Below are 24,161 nucleotides of genomic sequence, written 5' to 3'. Positions count from 1 at the left end.
CTTGCCCCGGGGCTCGCAGGGGCAGAGAGGACGACCCGCCTGGAGGCCGGAGATGCCGCAAAGAAAGACAGGCAAGGGGTGGCCAGAGCGAGGGGCCGGGCGTGCAAAGGGGTGGCTTCGGGAACTGAAGGTGGCACCTGCAGAAGTCAGTGGACGTGGCAGCGACAGGGACTGGGAGGGCCATGGGTGCCCCAAGGAGGGGACCCGGGGGGCGGGGGCTGCAGGAGATGGGGGCCCGAGGGGAGAGGGAGGACGCTGGCCTTATTGCCTGGCAGGAGGGGCCCGAGGGGAGCAGGCAGCCGGGGCGGGCCAGGCGCTCCAGCGTTGAGTGGTGCTACTCCGTGTTGGGGTTTCCTAGGGCACAGTAAAGAGCTGGGGGCACGAGGTTTGGGGGCACAGGGAGAGGAGCCTGGCAGTAACAAATTGGTGGCGGGGGGGCGCCCTGATTTCCAGAGGCGAGGCCTTGCATGCGGGGCCAGCACAGAGGGGCCTCAAGTCCAGGGCAGACGAAGGCCTGTTCCTCTCACCCCTGGGGCTGCTGTGGAGAGCGGCAATGGGCCGGTCGGGGGTCTGCAGGGGCCGTCATTCTCCAGCCCGTTGTCCAGCAGTTCGAGAGCCTCTGGGCTGGCTTCCTTGAAGGGGGGATCCCCTGGAGCTCGGGTCAAACAGACCCACAGCAGGAGCCGGGGGTCCATTGCAGTGATGTGCAGGGGAGCAGGCGGGGACCTGGCTTGCACGGCAGAGGGCACCTCTGGGGGCTCTGGAGCCCACCCACCTGCCAGGAGGAGGCCCTGCTTCCCAGGGCGACGTGGGGCCAGGGAGGCCACGAGCACTTGGGGGCACGCTTGGGGTCTGCACCCACTTTCCAGGGGTCTTTGACCACCTGAGGATTTGATTCAGCCCCGGTCTCCACCTGCCTTTGCTCGCCGGGTGCGGTCGGGAGCGTCTTCGTGGCTCCGCCAGCACCTCTTTGAGAAGCCCCTCGGCGCAGGTGCCCCAGTGCTGGCGGCCGGCTGGTGGTGGGGTCCCCGCGTGAACACCCCGCAGCAGGAAGAAGTCGGGGAGGTTGGGACTGTGGAACACGAGTTAGTGGGGTGCACCCCCGTTGCAGCTGAAGGGTCTGCGGGCTCCGGAGGCAAACTGCGCTTTGGAGAGTGACCAGTAGTGGCCGCGTCAGGCAGAGGTGGAGCCCAGTGAGGCCAGGGGCGCCCCTGGGGCCCACCGGCTGGGTTCTTAGCCGAGGCCAATCAGGACCCTGAGAGGTGACCCAGAGAGCCCCCTAAGTCAGCTCCAGGCCCCCAGGGCAGGGCCTGAACCCAGCGCAGAACAGGGTGTGGGGGTGCATTCGGGGGCACCCCAGCCCAGGGCTACCCATCCGCCTTCTCCCAGGGGTGACGCAGCCAGAGTTGGGGGTTATCTTCACCTCCACAACCGGATCAGCCCCTGGGTGATGAGTCAGGGTGCGGTAGACCGCCAGCCGGGCGCCCCGCTGGACCTGTCTAATAGGGGGTACCCTAACCTACACCCCCACGCGAAGGCAGGTTCGGGGGTGCCCGTCTGCGGGGGGGGGGCGGGTGAGGAGGTCCAGGCCAGGCCTGGGCAGCCTCCCCTCCTCCAGGCGAAGTCACCGCCCAGGCCGCGCTGTCCTGCCGTGGGCCCGAACCTCAGGGGCTTCGTGTGCGCCCAGAAGCAAGGGCGCCCGCCCCGTGCCGCGCCCCGCCTGACCCTCCACCCTCCACGACGCCCCTCCGCTCCAGGCCCGGCCTGGGGGGCGGTGCAGGGGCAGGAGCAGGAGCGCGCGGGGCGGGGCGGGGCGGGGCGGGGCGCGTGGGGCGGGGCAGGAGCGAGAGCAGGAGCGCGTGGGGCGGTCCCGGGGCGGGGCGGGGCGCGCGGGGCGGGGCGGGGCGGAGCGCGGCGGGGCGCGCGGGATGGCGCAGGAACAGGAGCGCGCGAGGCGGAGCGCACGGGGCGAGGCGGAGCGCACGGGGCGGGGCGGGGCGCGTGGGGCGGGGCAGGAGCGGGAGCAGGAGCGCGTGGGGCGGTCCCGGGGGCGGGGCGGGCGGGGCGGGGCGGGGCGCGCGGGATGGCGCAGGAACAGGAGCGCGGGGCGGAGCCCACGGTGCGGGGCGGGGCGCGGCGGGGAGCAGGAGCGCGCGGGGCGGGGCGCGGGGCCCCGGGGGCGGGGCGGGCGGGGCGGCGGCGCCAGGTCCGGCGGCCGCGGCGAGAGCGCGCCAGCCCGCCGCGATGCCCACGCGCCCCGGACGCGTCCTCGGCCCCGCGGCCCCCGCCGCGCTCCTGCTCCTGCTCCTGCTGCCGCCGCCGCCGCCGGGCCCGGGCGGGGGGCTGGGGGGCGCCTGGGCGCGGGAGGCGGGGGCGGCGGCGGACGCGCCCCCCGAGGCGGCCGGGCGGGACCCGCACGCCAAGCACCTGTACTCGGCCGACATGTTCGCGCACGGCATCCGCAGCGCCGCGCACTTCGTCATGTTCTTCGCGCCCTGGTAGGGGCGGCGGGGCGCGGGGGCGGCGGGGCGCGGGGGGCGCCCCGTTCCGGGCGCGGCGCGGGCGGCTGACGTGGCGCGCGGGCGGGCGGGCCGGGCCGGGCCGGGCCGGGGCGGGCGGAGCCGAGCAGCCGCCTGGAAGGGCCGCCTCGGCCTCCGGCGCCGCGCGGGCCGGGCAGGGCGGGGGTCGCGGCCCGGCAGCCCGGCCACGTGGCCGGCGCCCGAGCGTCCCGCCGCGGCCTCCGGGGGGGCCGCCGGGCCCTGGCGAGCGCGGGAGGGCGGCCCGCGGGGAGCGGCCTGGCCGGCCCGGAAGGCCCCGGGGCCGCTCCGCCGCTGGGCGCGCGCGGGGCTGCGGGCAGAGAACGGGGCGCTCGGCTGCCGGGGGCGCTCGCGCTGGGGCCGGGCTGAGGGGGGCCCTCCTGCCGCTTCCCCTGGCCCTGGGGGTGGGGCCCGGGCAGGGTGGCCGCGAGGGGCCTGCGCTCCTGCGCCTGGACTTGGGCAAACTTTGTCCTCTTAGCCCCGCGGGCCTGGCCGGGTGGACCAGCAGCGTCTGCGCAGCGCCCTTGCTGACGTCGGGGTCCGGGCCGCGGGGGAGCAGCTTCTGGGGGGGCCTAGAAGCTACTCTGTAGCGCAAACCAGCCTTTAGCTGCTCACCGGTGCCAAGTGGGGTTCCCGGTGCCGGCCTGCGGAGGACTGAGGCCGCCTGGAGTCCTCCTCTTTTTCCTCTTTGCTTCTTAGGGGTTTGTTTATTTATGCACACAAGAGCCGGGGTGCAGGCCAGAGATGCAGGGGGTGAGAGGACTCCCCAGAGACAGAGTGGGGCGCAGAACAGGCAGATCCACTGAAACACACTGCTGAGGGGAGCAGGGGGAGACGGGAGAGTCTGCTGCGCCCTGTGGGTAGCTTCTTGGCCGGGGATGGAACTTGTGCTGCAGCCTGACCCGGGGAGGGGGTCGGCCCTGCCCCTGGGCAAGCGCGGCCTGCAGTGGAGACACCTGTGCGGAGCCCAAGGCCCAGGCAGCAGTGCACGCAGCTGGTAGCGGGGAGCCAGCCACCTGGGGTTGGCCTCAGGAAGTGCCCACCCCCCCCCCACCCCAGAAGCAGCCAGGTGGGTTTCGGGAGCCCCATTCGCTGCTGTTTCCAGGACTGGCCAGGTGTGGCCCTTCAGAAACCGAGACGTGTGGTTGCGGCCAGGGGAGCTCAGGGCCTCAGCTGTGCTCCCGGGCAGGGGTTGGGGGAGGAGAGCAGCTGGGCGGGGGCAGCGGGCCACCCAGCAACTGGACCCCGCTGAGCTTCAGTTTCGTGTCCACACGAGGTGGTGCTCTGGCGGGCCGAGACGGGTGGGCAGGGGTCTCTGGCGGGTCTGTGCGGGCCGCGGGGTCTCAGCCGCACTCCCGTTGCAGGTGCGGGCACTGCCAGCGGCTGCAGCCGACGTGGAATGAGCTGGGCGACAAGTACAACAGCATGGCCGACGCCAGGGTCTACGTGGCCAAGGTGGACTGTGTGGCTGACTCAGACGTGTGCTCTGCCCAGGGCGTGCGAGGCTACCCCACGTGAGTGACCGCCCCGGCCCTCGGTTTGCCGGCTCTTCCCCGCTCCATGTGGGCTCTCGGCGGCCCCCGGGGGGCTCTGAGGGGCAGCTTGTGGGAGGCCGGCGCCATGAGGTTGTGCTGTCAAGCACTGAGGGCAGAGCCGTGGGACGGGGCTTCCCGGCGCAGGGAGGGCTCATGTCCGCCCAGGGCACTGACCAGGAGCTGGCGAAGTCCCCGCCTGCTGCGGGATTGCCGTCAGCTGTCCCCCCGAGGGCCCCACTTGGGCTCCTTAGCGTTGCCTCCGCAGTCGGGGCCACTGGGTGTCGGGCAGCAGCGCGGGCAGTGCTCGGGGCACTGGCAGGGAAGGGGACGCAGGCCCCAGAGGGCAAGAGTGTGTTGGGGTGTCAGGGGCCAGAGGCCCTGGAGCCGGGTGGCTGCAGCCCCCCACTCCGAGGACTCTGCGTGGGGGTGAACGCTTGGCCCGCGTTGTGTGTCTGAGTTTATGGTTTGGAGTGTGGGGCTCCCCAGAAAAGCCGGGCCCTGGGTCTGTGCCGCGAGGCCCGGGGTGGTGTGGGCCAGCGCTGCCAGCATGGTGCCGGACGGTGTCTGCAGTCAGGTGGGGGCGCGGGGCCGCTGCTTGGGGCTCTGGGTGCGGCTGGGCTCTCTGCAGCTACCACTGGGCAGGGCCGAGTAGCGGGCACCCCCACCCAACACCTGACCCCCACCGGAAGCACCAGCCTGGCGCAGGCCTGACTGGGCCCAGCCTGCCTCCACTGCCGGGAGCCTGCCTGCTCTGCTGCCCCGGCTGGCTGGGGACCCCTGTGCTGGCTGGCACCTCCCTGGCTGGCTGGGGACCCCTGTGCTGGCTGCCCCCTGCAGTGCTGGCTGGGGACCCCTGGCTAGCTGGCGCCCTGCTGGTGGGGGCTGCCCGCCAGCCTTCCGGGACCTCTAATTGAGGTCGCAGGCTCAGCTGTTTTGGCCAGGAGCCCGCACATCCGTCTTGGGGGCACTGCCCACCCCATAACGCATAGTTTTCCAGAGTGACCCCCTGAAGCGGGGTCCTCCCTTGCTCCACTGCCACCTTCGGGGAGAACGGGGGGCGGGCACAGCCCTGGCGGGTGGGGAAGGTCCATTTGGCAACGGGGGAGGTGCAGCTCGCTGTCCCCAAACCCGTCCACAGTCCAGTCTCCCTGGGGCGCTCCTTGCCGTCCATCCACAGGCGCCGGGCAAGCCGGGGTCAGCGTGGTGGGAGCCTGGTGGGGAGCAGCAACTGGACGTCCTGCAGGGTGCCCTGTGCCCAGGCGTCCCGGCCACTCCTGTGCGGCTCGGGTGCGTGGCTGAGGCGAAGGCCTGAGGTTGGGGTGTGGGCGTCAGCCCCCGGCCTGCTCCCGGAGGTCCCCGTTGGGCCCTCTGCGGTGACCCTCACGTCCACCTGGGGGCCGGGGTAGGACACCAGGGCGCGGTGAAGACCCCGTGTCAGGCCGTGACGTCTGCTCCTTACCCCGCGCTGAGCGTCTACCCAGACGCTCTCAAAGGCCAGGCAAGGCGCGGGGCTCCCCCAGAGCACTCGTCTCGCTGCCTCCTCCATGCCCCGGTCACACCCCTGGAAGAGCACCCCCCTCAGCATCGCCCTGTCCTGGGTGCTGTGGTAGGACCCCGAGCCCCCAGGCCTGGCGGTCAGGGGCTGAGTGCGGGGCCCTTGGCTCCAGGCTCCCCGGGGCGGTGGTTCTTAGGGGACTTGGGGTCAGCTCTCCCCACCCACGCGCCTCTCCCGGCCGCCTGAGCCCTACGGGGCAGCCCGCCCCGGCTGTGGGTGGGGGTGTCTGAGCCCGGCCTGACGCCCCGCCCCCCCCAACAGCCTGAAGTTTTTCAAGCCCGGCCAAGAGGCCGTCAAGTACCAGGGCCCGCGGGACCTGCAGACGCTGGAGAGCTGGATGCTGCGGACGCTGGACCAGGGCCAGGAGGAACCGGTCAGTGCGCCCCCCCCACCCCGTCTCTGCTCCTCCTGCCCGCGTCCCTCCCCCTCCCCGGCGGCCTCCGTCCTCCCTCCGTGCCTGTGTGTTCGGGATGGTCAGCGACCCCGCGGCTGCCCCACCAGGGAAGCCCGGTGGTCAGGGCCGTCGCGTGTGGGATCAGCCTTTTCCGCGTCTTTCGTTGGGCAAAATACAGGGGCGGCATCCTGTCGCCTGACCCCTCTGCGCGCCCAGCTGGGCAGGACGCACCCCTTCCCGGCTGTGCCCAGCCCCCCCGCAGCTGGCTGCAACCCCCAGCTCTGCCTCTCACCCCCACCTCCCGCGAGCGCCTCCTGGCAGCTCCTTCCCTGTGGACGCCCTCGGGCCTGCAGAGCAGGGAGGCACAACCCTTCGGGCCCCCGTGGCCTGCGGGGGCTGCCCAGCCCTGGCCTGGCTGCAGAGGACCCGTCCTCACGGAGGCCTCAGCCCCGTACCGTCGCGACCCTGAGCTGCAGAGACAGGCGCTGGGCCCTGGGCCGAGCCATGGCTGGACCTCTCCTGCTGGACACCCCGTTCCCTCCTCAGCCCTGCGCCCCAGGCCCTGAGGGCTCTGCTTTCTCTAGTCGCCTCAACTCTCAGGGTCTCACTGACCCCCCCCACCCCAGCCCACCAGTAATTTCAGGAGCTGTGGCTGCTCCGTGTTCTCTGACCCCTGCCTCAGACACCCTGGCTGGACCGCCACGGTCCTCGCTCCGCTGACCTTGGGCTTCCCTTGCCTGAGACAGGACAGTCACGATCTTGGGTGGCTGTCCCTGGGGTTAGGCGGCTGTCCCTGGGAGTGGGGTGCTCTGCCCCTCCTGGCAGCTGGCCGAGGCTGGTCTGGGGCGTGTGGGCAAGAAGGGGCGGTCGCTGCGCCCCGCTGTGGTTTCTGTGGACGAGGCCAAAGCCCCGAGCGGCTCGTCCTGGACGTCCCTGTGGACGACAGGTGCCTGTGAGCACCACCACAAGCAGTGTCAGGCAGCCGCGGCCCTGTCCCGGTTAGACGCCGCAGCCAGCCTGCCCACCGCCATCGCCCACGGTGTCCAGCAGGCCTGACCCTGGTCCCACAGCATCCCCATGGCCAGCAGGCCTGACTCCGGGCCCACAGCGTCCCTGCGGCCAGCTAGCCTAGCCCTGGTCCTGGCATCCAGAAGGCCTGACCCCGGGCTCTGGCATCCCCACGTCCAGCAGGCCTGACTCCAGGCCCTGGCGTCCAGCAGGCCTGACCCTGGGGCCTTGGCCACTCCACCCTGGTCCCCTGCTCTGTGGCGTCACTGCTGTTCTCGTGGGTGACGCCGTCCCGCCCCCGGGAGTCCCCCTTGTGCCCCCCGGATCTCAGCGCGTCAGCCCTCGGGGACTTGGTTTTGTCCCGTGTGACTCTGGGACACGCCCGAGCAGGGACAGGGGTCGTTGGCCGAAGAGCGGGTCGGGGGAGGCCGCGCCCGCGTGTGGGCTGCGGAGCCTCCCACAGCATGGCCAGAGGGGCCAGCTGGTGACCCGGCCCCCGCACACGCGTGTCCCGTTCCTCCCGCCAGACGCCGCAGCCGGAGGAGGCGGAGGCCCCACGGGCGCCCGAGCGCAGGCAGGGGCTGTACGAGCTCTCGGCGGGCAACTTCCAGCCGCACGTGGCGCAAGGTATGGCGGTCGGGGCGGCTGCCCCCGGGGGTGCCGCTGACGGGGCTCGGGCTGGCTCAGCTGGGTGGGCTCCCCGGACGGCCCTGCCTGCAGGGGGGCTCCCACGTGGCTGGCGTCCGTGCTGGGGGCTCCCTCCTGGGGATCGGGCTCCGTGGAGGCCCTCGGCGCGGGCCGTCTCCCCCACATGCCATTTGTGAGAACGGGCTCGGCCCCACCCTGTCCGGGGCCGCTCGAGGCGCTGGCCCGCGCCCATCCCTCCTGCCCCTCAGGGGCGTCTGCACGGCGGGGAGCCGGGGGCTCTGGCTGCCCAGGCACGCGCCCCCTCAGCGGGAGGCCCCAGCCTGGGTAGTTGTCCATGGCCACGGGTCCCTCCCACCGGGGACCGCGCTGCAGGGTCACGCCTCCTCCCCGGGGCGCGGGTTTCCCGGCAGATCTGAGGGGCCTGGGCTGCCCCGGCGGTGCGCCCAGCGCCCCCGCCCACCCCTCCCTCAGCCCCTGGCCAAGCTCCGCTCAGAGTAAGTTCCCCGCTGAGACGGAGGCGAGGGCCCCGCGTCCCCCCCAGGTCTGCGGCCCCGGCACCCTCAGATGCACCCTGGCGGGGGGGCGCGCCGGCTCCCGAGTACCCAGCCAGCTGGCGCCAGGGGCCGGCTGTTCCCTCCAGTTCCCTGCGTGTCCCCGTGACACGAGTTGTCGGCCTCGGCAGGGCCGTGGCTGCCAGCACCCGCCGCAGGCCCCGCCCGCCGGCCGGCCCCAGCCCCTGCCTCCCGCGAGCCGGCGCGGGGGTGGGGGGCTGGCCAAGGGGGTGGTCTCCTCATGCTGCTTTGGGGTGAGGGGGGCGCCCAGAGGCCCCTGCCCGGCCATAGGCGCCTGTTCTCCAGGGAGCGCCCTCTGTGGGCCTCTGGCCAGAGAAACGCGCCCCCGCTGTCCGGAGCTGCGGGGCTGAGCAGGGCTGAGCCGGGCAGGCGGCGCTGACCTTCCCCCGGAGGGGCTTCCCAGGGAGCGGCCTTGGGGATGGTGGGCGCGGGCCTCGCCTTGCGGGGGACATCCGCCGCAGCCTCAGCTGTGTCTCTTCCCCAAGGCAACCACTTCATCAAGTTCTTCGCCCCTTGGTGCGGCCACTGCAAAGCTCTGTCCCCGACTTGGGAGCAGCTGGCTCTGGGCCTCGAGCACTCCGAGGCGGTCAGCATCGGCAAGGTGAGCTCACGCCATGGCCCGCTCAGCCCCAGGGGAATGGCCGGCCCCAGGGGACTCGGGGCTGCAGACTCATGCGGGGCTCTGCTAGGGGCGATGGCCAGACCCGGGGCGCTGGGCCCTGGAGACCGGGGACGGGGCCTCTGCTTCGGGCAGTGACCAGCTTCAGAGTACTTGGAAATGTAGGCCCGTGCGGGCCTCTGCTGGGGCGATGGCCAGCCCTGGGGGGCTAGAACTAAGGACCAGGCGTGCGGCCTGTGCTGGGGTGATGGCCAGCCTGGGGGGATTGGGCACTGCAGACCAGGGACGGGGCCTCTGCTCGGTGCGATGGCAGCCCTGGGGGACTGGGGTCTGCAGATCCGTGCCTGGAGCCTATGCTGGGGCGATTGGCAGCCCCAGTGGAATCGGGGCTGCAGAGCTGTGGCCGGGGCCTCCACTTCAGGCGATGAGCAGCCCCAGGGGATTCGTGGCTGCAGACCCACAGGGCCTCTGCTGTGGCGATGACCAGCCCAGGGTTACTGGGAACTGCAGACCGGGCGCGAGGTCTGTGCTAGGGCCATGGCCAGCCCCAGGGACCTGGCCTGGGGTGATGGCCAGCCTCGGGGGGCTGGGGACTGCAGACCAGGCGCAGAGGCTTGGGGCTACGCCTGCGGCTCCTTTCAGGGATCGCATTCCTAAGGGAACCCCGGCGGCCCCCGCTTGCGGAGCTGCCAGGGTGTCCGTGGCCCCGTCCCCCAAGCAGCTGGTGGCATCTGTTGGCGTCCGTGAAGGCGCCTCTGGCAGCCCGGAGCAGCCGTCCAGGACAGGCCCATCCCAGTTTCCGGGGCGGCGGCTGCAGGGATTTGTGGGTTCCTCCCTGGTCCTCAGGTGCCCGCCCGCTCGGCCCGGCAGACACGGGGTCGGAACGACCCGGCTGCCGACGGGGCACCTTCCCCGCCCTTCCGTCTCCCCCGTGCTCCCCGCCCACAGAGGCGTCCAGGATGGACCGTCCGGGGCTGGGCCCTTCCTCTCAGGACGGCGCTGGTTAGCCTGGGCCCTCAAGCGCCTGGCCCCGGGCTTCGGGCGAGGCTCCTGGCTCCGGCCTTAGTGACCGGCACCCCCTCCTCCTGCTCACGCAGGGACGCGCCGCTCCGTCCCGCGGGCGGTCAGGGCCGGGACTCGGGGGAAGCGTCCGTGAGAACACGGGGCAGGCGCAGTCTGGGGGTGGCCCCGGGGCGCTGTGCTCACACGGTCAGGGAGGCGGCCAGCCCCGGTCTGGCTCGTCTCAGTCTCTCTCGTCAGCCAAGTGGTCCCCTCTAAGACGCGGCCTGGGGGTCCGTCTCAGGCTATCGCCTCTGCGGCCCGAGTCCGCCCCCCCAGGAGCCGACCCTCGCGGGGCGGCAGACGCCGCCTGTCTCCCGCCGCTCCCCTCGCCAGTGGTTTTCAGCGGACCCGCCTGCTCTGTCTCTGGGGAGTCCTCATTCCCACACCCCTGGCCTGCACCCCACTCCTTCGCATAAAGGAGTCAGTCTTTTAAATGAGTAAAATGCGCCCCTCACCCCCCTTGGCCTGCAAAGTCTGGAGTGAGTCGGTTTCCGCGGCAGCCCTGCCGGGGTCTCCACGCCCCGCTCCATTGCTGCGCTGGATTCCCCACCCGGAGCTCCCCCACATCCACCTGCCCCCCGTCTCTAGCGCAGACCTGCTCAAGGTGTGGCGTGTCGCCTGCAGAAACCGAGCATCAAGGGAGCGGAGCACGGCCGCCCCCAAATCCGCATCACCTGCCCCGGCTCAGCGGGGTCTGGGGCGGCTCCGGGGAGAGGCCCGGCTTCGGGAGCCTGGGTCTGAAAGTGGGGTGTGGCCCGCCCCTGCCTTCCAGGTGGACTGCACGCAGCAGCACGAGCTCTGCTCCGGCCAGCAGGTGCGCGGCTACCCCACGCTGCTCTGGTTCCGGGACGGCAGGAAGGTAGGCGCTGCGCGGGCGGGGGCCGGGGAGGCGGGCGCGAGGGCGCTGTCCCCGGGGGTCACTCATGTGTCCCCGCGCTCGGGTGCTGCCCCCAGGTGGACCAGTACAAGGGCAAGCGGGACCTGGAGTCGCTGCGGGAGTACGTGGAGGCGCAGCTGCGGAGCGCGGACGGGGGCGCCCCCGAGAGCGGGCAGCCGGCGGAGGCCCCGGTGCTGGGCTCCACGCCCCCCGCCGGCCAGGTGGGTGCCGTCCCTGGCTGCTAGGCCAGGGGGGTTCTCGGGGCTCTGGGTGGGAGGACAAGCCGGGGCCGGGCAGGGGACACGCTCCCTAAGCCTGCAGGGCGCGGGGCCCCGGAATCCTGCTTCTGAGGGCGCTCGCCCTGACGGCGCCCCCTTCCCCCGTGACCCGGAATGTGCTGGGGTGCAGGTGGATTCCCCTCGGACGCGGGGCCTGAGCCCCCTCCCTGAACGTCGGGGCTGCTGGGCGGGGTACAGGACCCCCCCCCCGGGGGAGGGGGGGTTGGTGAGGGGGCAGGGCTGAGGGCAGACGCTCTCAAGGAGGGGCCGGGAGGCTGGGTTGGGGTGGGGGGACGGGCGTGGGACTGGGGGCTGTGGAGGTACGGGGTTTGTGGGGTGCAGGTGCTGGCGTTCCACGGGGCTGCTGGGACTGCGTGGGCAGGGAGGGTGCGGGTGCTGGGGGAGGGGCCACCGGGACTGCAGGTGCTGGGGTGGGGGGCTGTGTGGACACCCCAGTGACCCTGGCCCCAGCTTCTGGCCCAGTAGCTCTGGGGGCCCCGGGTGCGGGGCGGGGAGTGGCCAGGCCCGGAGCTGTGCTGAGCAGACGGGTGTGTGTGCTGGGCCTAGGGCTCCCCGGGGCAGGGCGGGGGGTTGTGTCCCCCAGGCGTTCCAGCAGCACCCCAGCACTGGGCGGGTCCTTCTGGATGGGAAGAGGCTGGTGTCCCCCACCCGGGCTCCAGCTCAGCCACTGGCGCCCACGCTCAGGGAGACCCATGGGGCAGGCAGCTCGTCCCTGGAGCCCCGAGCTTTTGGCTTCAGAGATGGGTGTCTGAATGGCCTGGCCAGCGCCGGGGCACCTCTGTGGGTATCTGGACACGGCTGGGATGGAGGCCGCAGGCTCTGAGCCAGGTGACTCCGGGGCCAGCAAGGTCCTGTGGGGACGGCGCCGTGAGGTGTCGGCTGTGCGGGAGCTGGGCCGGGGTGGGCCGTGCGCGTGGCCTGACCGGCTGCCGTCCCCACAGGGTGCCGTGCTGGCCCTGACGGACGGCGACTTCGAGGACACCGTCGCCGAGGGCATCACCTTCGTCAAGTTCTACGCCCCCTGGTAAGAGGCGTCGCGGCAGGGCTGGCCTCGTTTGGAGACCGGGGGGCCAGCCCACGGGGGCCAGGCCGTGGGGGTGCGGAGGACGCGAGCCTTCGTCCCCTGGATCCGTCACGCTGAGCTGGCGCCGGCCGTGCACGCGGCTCCCCGGAGGGCGGCGCCAGCCCGCAAAGCCCCGTCCAGTGCAGGGAGCTCTAGGCCTCTCCAGCCGTGCCCGCCCTGTCCGGCACCAGCACCCGCCCGGCTGGGGGCACCGGCAGCCCAGAGAGCAGCCTGCGCGGGCAGCGGTGTCCAGCGTCCCAATCCAGGGGCCCCGAGTGACCGGAGCAGCGGCCGCCCCGTGAGGCCGCGGGTGCGTCGGTGCAAGGATGGACACGGGATGCAGGCCTTCCCAGCTGTTTATTGGGGACGCGGCCGCCCCGGCCCCCGGGCAGCTCGCCGGGCTCGGAGGACGCGGTGACGGCGGCCGCAGGGGCATCTGTTCCGCCTCCAGACGGCGGCAAGGGGCTGGGGCCCTGCAGCCAGGCCTGTCAGGAGCGGGTCGGCTCGGGTGGACTCCGCTCAGGGCTGACCCTCCCGCAGGTGTGGCCACTGCAAGAACCTGGCGCCCACGTGGGAGGAGCTGGCCAGGAAGGACTTCCCCGGCCTGGCCGCCGTCAAGATCGCAGAGGTGGACTGCACCGCCCAGCGCCACGTCTGCAGCCGCTACGAGGTAGGCGGGCTCGCGCCACACCCCCCCCACACAGCACAGCCCCGCACCTCGCCTCACTCTACACATACACCCCATACCCACACAGCACACCCACACACCCCCCCACATACACCACACCCACACAGCACAGCCCCACACCCCCATTCCCTGCACACACACAGCACAAACCCCACACACTGCACAGCCCGCATCACTCTATACATACACCCCACATACTACACACAGCACAGCCCCGCACCTCGCCTCACTCTACACATACACCCCATACCCACACAGCACACCCCAACACCCCCCCACATACACCACACCCACACAGCACACCCCAGCACACCGCACAGCCCGCATCACTCTATACATACACCCCACATACTACACACAGCACAAAACCAACACACCCCACACCCGCATACCACATACTACACACACACAGCACAGCCCCACACCTCACTCTACACATACACCCCAACACCCCCCATTCCCTACACACACACACAGCACAAACCCCACATACCGCACAGCCCGCATCACTCTATACATACACCCCACATACTACACACAGCACAAAACCAGCACACCCCACACCCGCATACCACATACTACACACACACAGCACAGCCCCGCACCTCGCATCACTCTACACATACACCCCATACCCACACAGCACACCCCAACACCCCCCCACATACACCAAACCCACACAGCACACCCCAACACCCCCCATTCCCTACACACACACACAGCACAAACCCCACACACCGCACAGCCCGCATCACTCTATACATACACCCCACATACTACACACAGCACAAAACCAGCACACCCCACACCCACATACCACACACACACAGCACAGCCCCACACCTCGCATCACTCTACACATACACCCCATACCACACAGCACACCCCAACACCCCCCATTCCCTACACACACACACAGCACAAACCCCCACACCGCACAGCCCGCATCACTCTATACATACACCCCACATACTACACACAGCACAAAACCAGCACACCCCACACCCGCATACCACATACTACACACACACAGCACAGCCCCACACCTCGCATCACTCTACACATACACCCCGTACCCACACAGCACACCCCAACACCCCCCATTCCCTACACACGCACACAGCACAAACCCCACACACCGCACAGCCCGCATCACTCTATACATACACCCCACATACTACACACACAGCACAAAACCAGCACACCCCACACCCGCATACCACATACTACACACACACAGCACAGCCCCGCACCTCGCATCACTCTACACATACACCCCATACCCACACAGCACACCCCAACACCCCCCATTCCCTACACCCACACAGCACAAAACCAACACACCCCACACCCGCATACCACATACTACACATACACAGCACAGCCCCGCACCTTGTATCACTCTACACATACACCCCATACCCACACAGCACAAACCAACACACACCGCACAGCCCGCATCACTCTACATACACCCATACTACACACAGCACAAAACCCACACCACACCCGCATACCACATACTACACACACACAGCACAGCCCCACACCTCGCATCACTCTACACATACACCCCACACAGCACACCCCAACACCCCCCCACATAAACCCACACAGCACACCCCAACACCCCCATTCCCTACTCACACACACAGCACAAACCCCACACACCGCACAGCCCGCATCACTCTATACATACACCCCACACAGCACACCCAACACCCCCACATACACCAAACCCACACAGCACACCCCAACACCCCCCATTCCCTACACACACACACAGCACAAACCCCACACACCGCACAGCCCGCATCACTCTATACATACACCCCACATACTACACACAGCACAAAACCAGCACACCCCACACCCGCATACCACATACTACACACACACAGCACAGCCCCGCACCTCGCATCACTCTACACATACACCCCATACCCACACAGCACACCCCAACACCCCCCATTCCCTACACCCACACAGCACAAAACCAACACACCCCACACCCGCATACCACATACTACACATACACAGCACAGCCCCGCACCTTGTATCACTCTACACATACACCCCATACCCACACAGCACAAACCCAACACACCGCACAGCCCGCATCACTCTACATACACCCCATACTACACACAGCACAAAACCAACACACCCCACACCCGCATACCACATACTACACACACACAGCACAGCCCCACACCTCGCATCACTCTACACATACACCCCACACAGCACACCCCAACACCCCCCCACATACACCAAACCCACACAGCACACCCCAACACCCCCCATTCCCTACACACACACACAGCACAAACCCCACACACCGCACAGCCCGCATCACTCTATACATACACCCCACACAGCACACCCCAACACCCCCCACATACACCAAACCCACACAGCACACCCCAACACCCCCCATTCCCTACACACACAGCACAAACCCCACACACCGCACAGCCCGCATCACTCTATACATACACCCACATACTACACACAGCACAAAACCAGCACACCCCACACCCGCATACCACATACTACACACACACAGCACAGCCCCACACCTCGCATCACTCTACACATACACCCCGTACCCACACAGCACACCCCAACACCCCCCACATACACCAAACCCACACAGCACACCCCAACACCCCCCATTCCCTACACACACAGCACAAACCCCACACACTGCACAGCCCGCATCACTCTATACATACACCCCAAATACTACACACACAGCACAAACCCAACACACCCTACACCACATACTACACACAGCATGAACCCCACATACCCCATCACTCCACACACACACAGCACAGCCCCACACCTCGCATCACTCTACACATACACCCCCCATTCCCTACACACACACAGCACACCGCACATGCCACATCACTCCACACACAGCACAGCCCCACACCTCACATCACTCTACACATATACCCAACAACCCCCATTCCCTACACACAAGCACAAACCCAACACACTACACAGCCCGCATCACTCTATACATACACCCCACATACTATACACACAGCACAAAACCAACACACCCGCATACCACATACTACACACACAGCATGAACCCCACATCACTCCACATATACTACACACACAGCACAAACCCCACACCACTCCACACACACACCATACGCTCCATGCCTGCCCCACCGCACCACACTCGCGCAGTGAGTGCATGCATAAATACATCTTTAAAAAATACCACCCCCCCCACACACACACACACAACCCGTATGCTCACCATATACCCAGTGGGGTGTGTGGCGATTGTGTGCACTATGATGTGGTGGGCAATGTTTTGTGTATTGGGGGGGGGGGTGTGGTGTGCGCAGTGTGGGTTGTACACATAACCCCACCCACCTCTCCCATACACACACACATTGCCACATGTGGTAGTTGTGGGTGGATGTTGGATATGTGGCGTTATGGTGTGGTGGATGATGTTTCCTGTATGGGGGGGGGAAGGTGTGGGTTGTGTGCGCGCAGTGTGGTCTGCACACATACCTCACCCACCCCCCCCCTACGCGCACACACACCCCACAACCCCCTCCCCCCACACAGCATAATAGCTGTATGTGGGGTGTGGTGATTGTGTAGTATTGTGATGTGTTTCATGTATGGGGGGGTGAGGTGTGTGTAGTGAGTATGGGGTGGGTGGGTGCGTATACAGTGTGGTCTGCACACATACCCCACCGGCCTCCCCAACACACACACCACGCCCTTTCCCCCGCCGTGTGTGTGGTAGTCGTGGAATGGGTGTGTATGTGATGTGTCTGTGTGGTGTGTGGGGAGGAGTGTTGGGGTGTGTGTGGTATGTGCATGGCAGGATGGTGTCTATGGGGGTTTGCTGTGTGGAGTCATGGCGTGTATGTGGTCATCAGGGTGTGCGCTGTATGTGAAATGGGTGTGGTGTGGAGCTGTGTCCGTGGGCATAGGAGGGGGGTGGTGTGACTGGTGGATGTGTGTGCTATGGGGGTGGGGGGTGCATGTATACAGGTGTGGAAGGGGGTGTTGTATTTCTGGGGATGTTAGGTTGTGGGGCATGTGAACTGTGTGGGTGTTTGGTGTGTGTATGTGCACCATGCCCACCAGCTGTCCCCCCGCCCACACCACATCCCTGCACACGCACTCCCCCCACCTCGCCAAACCTGCCCCCAGGCGAGCAGCAGTGCGGGGATAGCACCCCTGAGCCTTCTGTGTCTCGGGTGGAGGGCGCAGACCCCTGGTCCCTGGCCGCACCGGCCGCCCGCCAGCCCCTGTGCACGGTGCCCGCGGCCAGCGCCTGCCTCACCCCCTCTCGCCCAGGTACGTGGCTACCCCACGCTGCTGCTCTTCCGCGGGGGCCAGAAGGTCGGCGAGCACAGCGGGGGCCGGGACCTGGAGTCGCTGCACAGCTTCGTGCTGGGCCAGGCCAGGGACGAGCTCTAGGCGCCCCGGGGCCCCAGACAGCGGCCGCGCGCCCACGGGCTGAGCACGGTGTCACCCTGCGCCCGGCAGGCTCCCCGCCTCGTCTCCAGTAAACTGCACCCGCGACCCTGACCCTGTCTGCAGTGCGGCCCTGCGCCCCTCCTCCTGCCCCCCGAAACCCAAGGGCTTGCTCTGGGGCCCCGTCAGGTCAAGCGGGCCTGGGGTCGTCCTTGATGTCGGTCACAAAAGGGCGGGTCCCTGAGCAGAGGCACATGTGCCCCGCGCAGCTGCGCCAGCGTCTCGGCTGCAAGAGCGGGGCCCCCGCTGTCCCGGGCGTCACGCCTGTCGGGTCAGCTGTGTCACCCCATGAGCGCCAAGCCGGGCCCTCGTGCCCTCCAGCTGCCTGGCGTCTCTGGGCTGGGGTGACCTGCGAGGCCCGCAAGGCGTCCACTTGGGGTCCTGCCCTGGAGCCGACCTGGGGAGGGGCGGGAGGGGCGGGACGGGGGTCTGCGCCTCGGCCTTGTCAGTGCCTCCTTGGGCCTTGTGCGAAGAAGGGCCTCAAGTGGCCTCAAGGCCACAGCCGGCGGTCCGTGCTCGCTGCCGGCCCGCAGCGCCTCGGCCGAGAGGCAGTTGTGTCCTGAAGCGCAGGTCACGGGAGAGAAACGGGGTGGACTTGAAAGACCATGGAGAGGTGAGCGAGCCCCAGCGTCCCGCCGTCCCAGATGCTCCTCGCCGAGCTCGTGACCCGTGGCTGCGCGGCGCCGTCTGGGCCCCCAGGGGCTGGCGCGGGCTCCTCGGGGACCGCCTGCCCCTCCGGCCGGGGCAAGAGTGCCCCGCCACGAGTCACCTGTCAGCCGGACACGCCCCGCGGCCACGGCCGATGGAAGAGACGCTGGCCCGGCTGTGCCAGGGGCGCCCGCCACCCCGCGGGGCCCCCCACTTCCCGAGTCCTGAGTTGCTACTTTCACCCTCCTGTCAGGCCGCCTGGGGCCCAAGTGTGACGCCCCGAGTCTCCCCCTGGGGTGGGGAGAAGGCCTGCTGTGAGTCAGGGGACCGGCCCCCTCCCCCCCGCGTGTTCCCTGCGCCGCGTGGCTGCGCGCACCCCAGTTCCCGGGCTCGGAGCGGCCATGAGGGTGGGCGGAGCCGTGCTGGCCCAGACGGCGCCCACCTCTGCCTTAAGGGGAGCCTCGCTGCCACGTGGTGATGCGTATCCCCAGAACCCACCCCGGGGGCGCCCGCCTTGCAAGAAACGCACGCGGCCCGCGGCCTTGACTGTCCTTCCTGAATAAACTCGGTACCAAAGCCTGGCGGCGCGTGTGGGCAGATGCGGCGCCGAAGCTTCCAGCGGCCGCCCTGGGGCAGCTGCGGGCGCGGGCACGTGTCGCCTTGGTGTGCTTGGGCGTGAGCTCGGCCCGCAGCCCGCGGTGGGGAGAAACACGTTTACACAAGACCGCGGGCGGCCGGGTCTCGCGTCCACGGGCAGCAGGGACCTCCGCGCAGACGAGGAGCCGCGCCCCGGGCACCTGCTCCGGCGAAGGCCGCGGACGCCGACTCTGAGCCCGGCCCCGCGCCGGGTCTGGCCGAGAACAGCGCCGGGGGCTGAGCCGAGGGTGGGGTCTTGGGTTCGTCGACCCTGAAACAGGGTCTCACGCCCGCGAGGCTCCCGTCTCACACAATGGGTCTCACCCCCCACTGTGGAAACGGGACCCACAATGTTCCGGCAAAAGGCACTTCCAGAGCCCAGGCGGCAGCGGCGCGAACCCCACCTTCAGGCAGGCTCCCCGTTCGCATGGCGCGCCCTCGGCTGGGCCCCGGGCGGGTGCCCTCCCTTGGCCGCTGCTCTGGGCACCCGGTCGGTCCCGCGGGCGTGGGCCCGGCCCTGGTGCGGGCGTCAGACGGGCGAGGCTGGGACCCGGACGGGGTCCACCCACCGTGCCCTGCTAGTGGCACCCGCAGGCCCTGACCACCATGTTCCGGTACTTCTTCAAGATGACGTTGGAGTTGTCGTCGAAGTAGAGCACGGAGATGGCGTTGAGCTTGGTGGGCGCGCAGCAGGGCCTGGGCACGAACTCCGGGTTCATCAGGTGCACCTGCGGGGGCAGAGGGCGGCGTGGGCTCGAGCACAGCCCTCCCCCCGCCCTCCCGGCACTCACCAGCGTCTGCACGATGGCGTGGTTGGTGGCGTTCATGTGCGCGTTCAGCGGGAAGGCGCACTCGCCGTCGCAGTAGTTGGCCGCGTAGCCCTTCGGGGCGATGATCCAGTCCTGCGGGCAGAGAGCAGCGTCCCGGGTAGCCCGGCCCCCGCCGCCCGAGCCCGCTCAGGGCACCCGCGGCTGGGGGAGGGGCGCTCGGGGGCCTGGACGGAGGGCATGCCGCTGGGCGGGGGCCGCACAGGAGGCAGCTTAACGCGCAGGGAGGCCAGGCCCTCGGCCTCCAGATGCGGGCGAGCACCAGGCTGCGGGCCTTGGGCTCCCAGGGACACAGAGCTGGGGAGCAGCTCCCGGGGGAGTCGTTGGGACCCCCATCGAGAGCCTGGAGCCCGCGGGCGTGGGGGTGCCTGGTGTCTAAAGAGCAGGTCTCCGCTGCCGCCGGCATGAAGACAACGGAAGACCGCGGCCCCCGCCCGCCACCCCACCCGCCCGCCGCGCACCCACCTGCCACCCCAGGTCCTGGAAGCTCACGTAGAGCTCGTGCTTCCGGCAGGCCGTCCTGAGCTCGCCGCCGTGCTCTGTGGGGAGAGCGCAAGCCCTCAGCCCGGGGCCGCCGCCCGCCCGTGCTGCTAGAGGCGCCACTCCCCCGGCGCCCACACGAGTTCCGCCGCTGGCACGCTGCGTCCCCCGGCAGCCGGCGCTCGGCGCTCAGCTCAGGGCTCAGGGCCAGACTCAGATTTCCGGCTGTGTGAGGGTCACCTCCCAACGCCCACACTGTCCAAGGTCAACTGAGCATCTGCGGAGGTCCCTGGTGCCCTTGAAATGCCTGCGGCTGGGGCTGGGCAGTGCAGGGAGCGACACCAACCTCCATCTCGTGCGTCCACAAACCGCAGGTGCAGGAACCCTGCCGGCCCCCCCCACCCAGCCCCCTCGGCTCCCTGCAAGAAGGTCCAGGCAGCTCCCTCCGCCTGGACACGCAAACCAGCCAGAGCCGCAGACCCCGGCCGGCCACCAGCCCCGCGAGCACCCTCGCCCCGGCCGGGCCGGGCACGTCACCGGAGTTTGAGCCCAGGCAGCCGTGGGGCCGAGCTGCAGGGAGCCCGTGGCGCTGGGACTGGCCGCGATGTTACCCTTGGACAGAGGCCCACACGCCGGCGACAGCAGCACCTGCCGGCGTCCATCGGCGACAGGCCCTGGGCGCGGCTGTGAGGCAGGCGGGTCTGGGGCCAGAGGCCTTGGCAGGGCCCGCCCTGGCCAGACTGGGGCACAGAGTGTGACTCTCCCTTCCCGAGAGCCTCTGCTCCGACGGAGGACGGTGTGGCTCCAGGGGGTCGGGGCAAATAGCTGCACCTGACAGTCCAAAGGCCCAGGACCGGCTCCCTCACGAGCCCAGCCCATGGCCCGGCCGCTCGAGACTCGGGAAGAGTCTCTGCCGCCCGCCCGGCCCCTCTCATGGACGGGGTCAGGAGACAAAGCTCCACCTGCTGGGCTGGGAAAACCACCCTCTGCCCGCGGCCCAGTGAACCTACCACCGGCTGGAGGGAGGCGGTGAGGAGACTGGACCGTCTCAGCTCGGGGCCCGCACAGGAGCCTCAGGGCCCACTCGGCCGAAGGCCTGGTCGCCCACACCCTCCGCAGAGCCCCGGGACACCCAGACCCTCCAGCAGGGACTGCAGGGGACGCTTCTTGTGGGGGGGGGGCCGGTGTGTCCTAGCTCTGGAGGGGTGTCGAGGCCGCGGCAGCCCTAGTGCTGGCGCCTGCACCCCCAGAGGCGCATCCAGAAGGGGCCATCTCTGAGGTACCTGAGCTGAGGGCTGCTCCTTCCTCCGGGGGCGAGCACATGCCCCTGCCCTGCAGAAGCGACCCCCCGAAGCCCCTGCAGCTGCCGTGGCCGGAGGGGCTGTGGACCTGTGGGGCCTGCGCCGCCCACAGGGACAGGGCAGCCCAAGGGGCGATGCAGCGGCTCCCCTGGGCCGCACGGGGCCCCGGCCGCCCTCCAGTGGGTCAGCGGCAAGACCCGCCGAGGTTGCCGGCCGCCCCAGTCCAGCGAGCGCCCAGAGCGGGGCCCGAGGACACAGGGCAGGGGCCTGGCCGCCACCCGCGGGATTCCGCGTGAGCGGCCTGACCCCACTGGGGATGCTTCTCTGGGGAACGGACCCGCCGGGGTGTGCAGCGGCGCCCGCAGGGCCACGTCCCGGCCCGGACGCCATGTGCCTGAGCCCCCGCACCCCGGTCCCCAGACCTACCCGAGGCGCTGGCCACGCCCTGGGGCTGCGGGGAGCGGCCACGGCTCTGCTGCCGGCGCCGGCCGGGGCCGACCTGGCGGTGCGCGCGCGCGCCTCGCTGACCTTGAAGAAGGCCACCAGGAAGGGCTGCTTGTCCTGCGGGCCGTCCCCGCCCACCAGGCCGGCGGCCCGGGGGTTGACGCTGAGACCTGCGGGCAAACCAAGGCACCCTTACCCCTGCACCCACGCTGCGGCCAGGCCACCCCATCGCCCACCTCCGTGCGGCCGGCACACACGAGAGCCCCGGAGCCGGGGCGGCCAGCGCCGTGGCCCTGGCCTTCCACGGGCCGGCCCACAAGCCGCCCGCTCTTGCCTGCCTGAGACCCCGGGGGGCAGCACACGGCTGCGGGGCCTGGGCGGCCGCCTCACACTTGCCTCGGCCTCAGCCGCTGCCCCCCGCCCGCCCTCCGACTCGCCCACAGCAGCCCCACCCGCCCCGGCGCGCTCACCGTCCTGCGTCACCACGCTCAGCTGCAGGCCCCTGTTGTGCCGCGGGGTCACCACCCACAGGTTGCTGGTGGCCGTGACGTCGAACTCCAGCCAGCCCGCCTCGGAGGCCCAGGCCACTTGGGTGTCCAGCAGAAACAGGTCAGGGTCTCTGTGAGAGAGGAGCCCGGTGAGCGCCGGGAGGCCCCACCCGCCCGCAGCACACAGGCGCCAAGCTCGGCCCGGCGAGGGCTGCTGCGCCCGCGCACCCGCTGGCCCCGTGATGCCACCGGGGGGACGCGCACGAGGCCTCGCCTCCCCGCCACGAGCTGCACCTGCCCCGCCCTAGCACCCGCTGTGGCCGCTGCACAGCCCTCCCGGGGACCCCGTGGCTGGGGGGCCCACGGGCCAGGCCGCCCGCACTCACTCGGGGGCTGCTCAGCTCTGAGCAGAGGGGCGGCGGGGGGGAGGAGCGCGTGGACACTGGGGCTCTCGCCCTTCCCGGGCCGGCCCTGCACCCGCCACCGCTTCTCTCCCGCCAGGGCGGCCCCTTGAAGGGGTGCAGGAGGGTGGGGCCGCAGCCGGCCTGGGCGGGGGATGCTGCTCCACTTTGCGGTTCCCACCGTAACCCGGGCCGTGGGCACGAGACGGGGCTCCCGCTCCGGTGGGGCGGGCCTGGCAGGGGGACGTGTGCTCTGGACGCGCACCCGCCGAGGCGGCACAGGGACGCCCGCAGGGCTCTGCTCTGCCCCGTCCTTGCAGCAACCCTGCAGGTGGTGACCGTCATGCCCCGGTGCCAGCGGGGGAAACGGAGGCAGGCGTGCCGGCACGGTCCAGGGTAAGTCACCCGTTGGGGTCACGGCAAGACCAGCAGGTCGCCCCTGCATCTGCATTCCCCCGGCCACCGAGCCAAGGTTCTGGGGGCCAGCGACTCCCTGTGCACGCAGGGAGCGAGCAGGAAGCTCTCCTGAGCGCAGGCACGGGTGGGGGCGGCTGGGCCAGTGTTTACTCAGCTGCGCCTGGTGTCTTGAAAGCGCCCCTGCCAGGCCCAGGTCACGCCCCCTGGCGACCAGTGACCTCTGGCCAAGGTGACTGAGCAGCGGCCAGGGGTGTCTGGGAAACAGAGTCCAGCGCTTTGAAGTTCAGACATGGAGAGCAGCCCGCGAGGGCAAAACACACCCTCGTCCAGAAACAACACGGCCCTGCAGGGGCAGCCGGCCAGGGACCGACGGATGCGTCCGAGCCCCCGGTGCTGCTGGGCCGGGAGGCCTGGGCCTGCACCATCTCTGGGTGAGGACGTGCCGGTCTGGCTGCTCAAGGTGCCCACGGGACCACCTGGCTCAGGAGGACGGTCACCCCAGGGCACCAGCTGCGGGGGCAGGGTGTCCAGGCCCCGGCAGGCGAGAGTGGGGACAGAGGAAGGGACGGTGTCCAGGCACCCTCCGCGTGTGGTCAGCTCCTCGGGCCCAGATGCGGCCTGTCCCGGCGTCTCCCCCGCCTAGGGCGGGGCTGGGGTGCATGTGCGCTGGTCGCAGAGTCCAGAGACAGCCCGCTGGACCGAGCGCGTGCACACCCCCACGCGCCCCCAGAATACACACACACCGCGAGCACGTCCACTCCCCCCACACACTCACACCACCACATGATCCTCTCACACGTCCTCACCTTCACCCCACAGCACGCCTACACCCGCTCGCCCTCACCCGGGCTGGAGTGCCGGGAGGCTCCCTAGTCCTCCAACAGCCCTCAGGGCGCTGCCCCTGCCGGCGGGTCCACCGCGGGATGTCCAGGCAGAGGGGTGGGTCTGCCAGGAGGCCCCCACCGGGGGAGGGTCTCGGGCTTCCCCACCTAATCCTGCGGCCCGAACAGGGCAACACCGCCCATCCCGGCGTTCACCACGACCGCGATGCCTCCCGCTGTGAGCGGTGCTGACCTCACCCCCAGGCGGCGTGGGGGGTGGGGGTACTGCGATGCAGTGCAGGTCCCCCGCT

General features: G+C 69.8%; 2 protein-coding genes across 4 annotated transcripts in view; one reads left to right on the top strand and one right to left on the bottom strand.

Moving 5' to 3' along the window:
- Positions 1-37: 37 nt before the first annotated feature.
- Positions 38-18,670, top strand: TXNDC5 (thioredoxin domain containing 5). 3 transcript variants are annotated; one of them, XM_037518843.2, is made up of 10 exons: positions 38-71; positions 3,902-4,051; positions 5,889-6,000; positions 7,557-7,656; positions 8,735-8,850; positions 10,703-10,789; positions 10,885-11,028; positions 12,048-12,130; positions 12,710-12,839; positions 17,208-18,668. In XM_037518843.2, exons 2-10 carry the CDS (start codon positions 3,963-3,965, stop codon positions 17,328-17,330), a joined length of 984 nt encoding a protein of 327 aa, XP_037374740.1. In that variant the 5' UTR covers positions 38-71; positions 3,902-3,962; the 3' UTR covers positions 17,331-18,668. The 3 variants fall into 3 exon arrangements, with proteins under 3 accessions (XP_037374740.1, XP_037374737.1, XP_037374741.1); XM_037518840.2 differs by lacking the exon at positions 38-71 and adding an exon at positions 2,245-2,498 and having other exon boundaries at positions 17,208-18,670; XM_037518844.2 differs by lacking the exon at positions 38-71 and adding an exon at positions 3,018-3,606.
- Positions 18,671-19,190: 520 nt separating this feature from the next.
- Positions 19,191-24,161, bottom strand: part of BMP6 (bone morphogenetic protein 6) — a 67,288-nt gene continuing 62,317 nt past the window's right edge. The window contains 6 exon segments of the mRNA XM_037518839.2: positions 19,191-19,399; positions 19,463-19,573; positions 19,964-20,037; positions 21,688-21,774; positions 21,777-21,893; positions 22,194-22,342. Coding sequence (XP_037374736.1) covers positions 19,250-19,399; positions 19,463-19,573; positions 19,964-20,037; positions 21,688-21,774; positions 21,777-21,893; positions 22,194-22,342 — 688 coding nt within the window. The 3' untranslated portion in view covers positions 19,191-19,249.

Source organism: Talpa occidentalis, unplaced genomic scaffold (genome assembly GCF_014898055.3).
Source record: "Talpa occidentalis isolate TD23 unplaced genomic scaffold, MPIMG_talOcc4v2.1 talOcc4.2, whole genome shotgun sequence".
Classification (NCBI taxonomy): domain Eukaryota; kingdom Metazoa; phylum Chordata; class Mammalia; order Eulipotyphla; family Talpidae; genus Talpa; species Talpa occidentalis.
This window is presented reverse-complemented; position numbering and strand designations above follow the sequence as displayed.

Coding starts and splice junctions, on each gene's coding strand:
- TXNDC5 (XM_037518840.2), top strand. CDS start 2,245: ATGCCCACGCGCCCCGGACGCGTCCTCGGCCCCGCGGCCCCCGCCGCG. Junction 2,499..3,901: donor GTCATGTTCTTCGCGCCCTG/GTAGGGGCGGCG, acceptor CTCCCGTTGCAG/GTGCGGGCACTGCCAGCGGC. Junction 6,001..7,556: donor ACCAGGGCCAGGAGGAACCG/GTCAGTGCGCCC, acceptor TCCTCCCGCCAG/ACGCCGCAGCCGGAGGAGGC.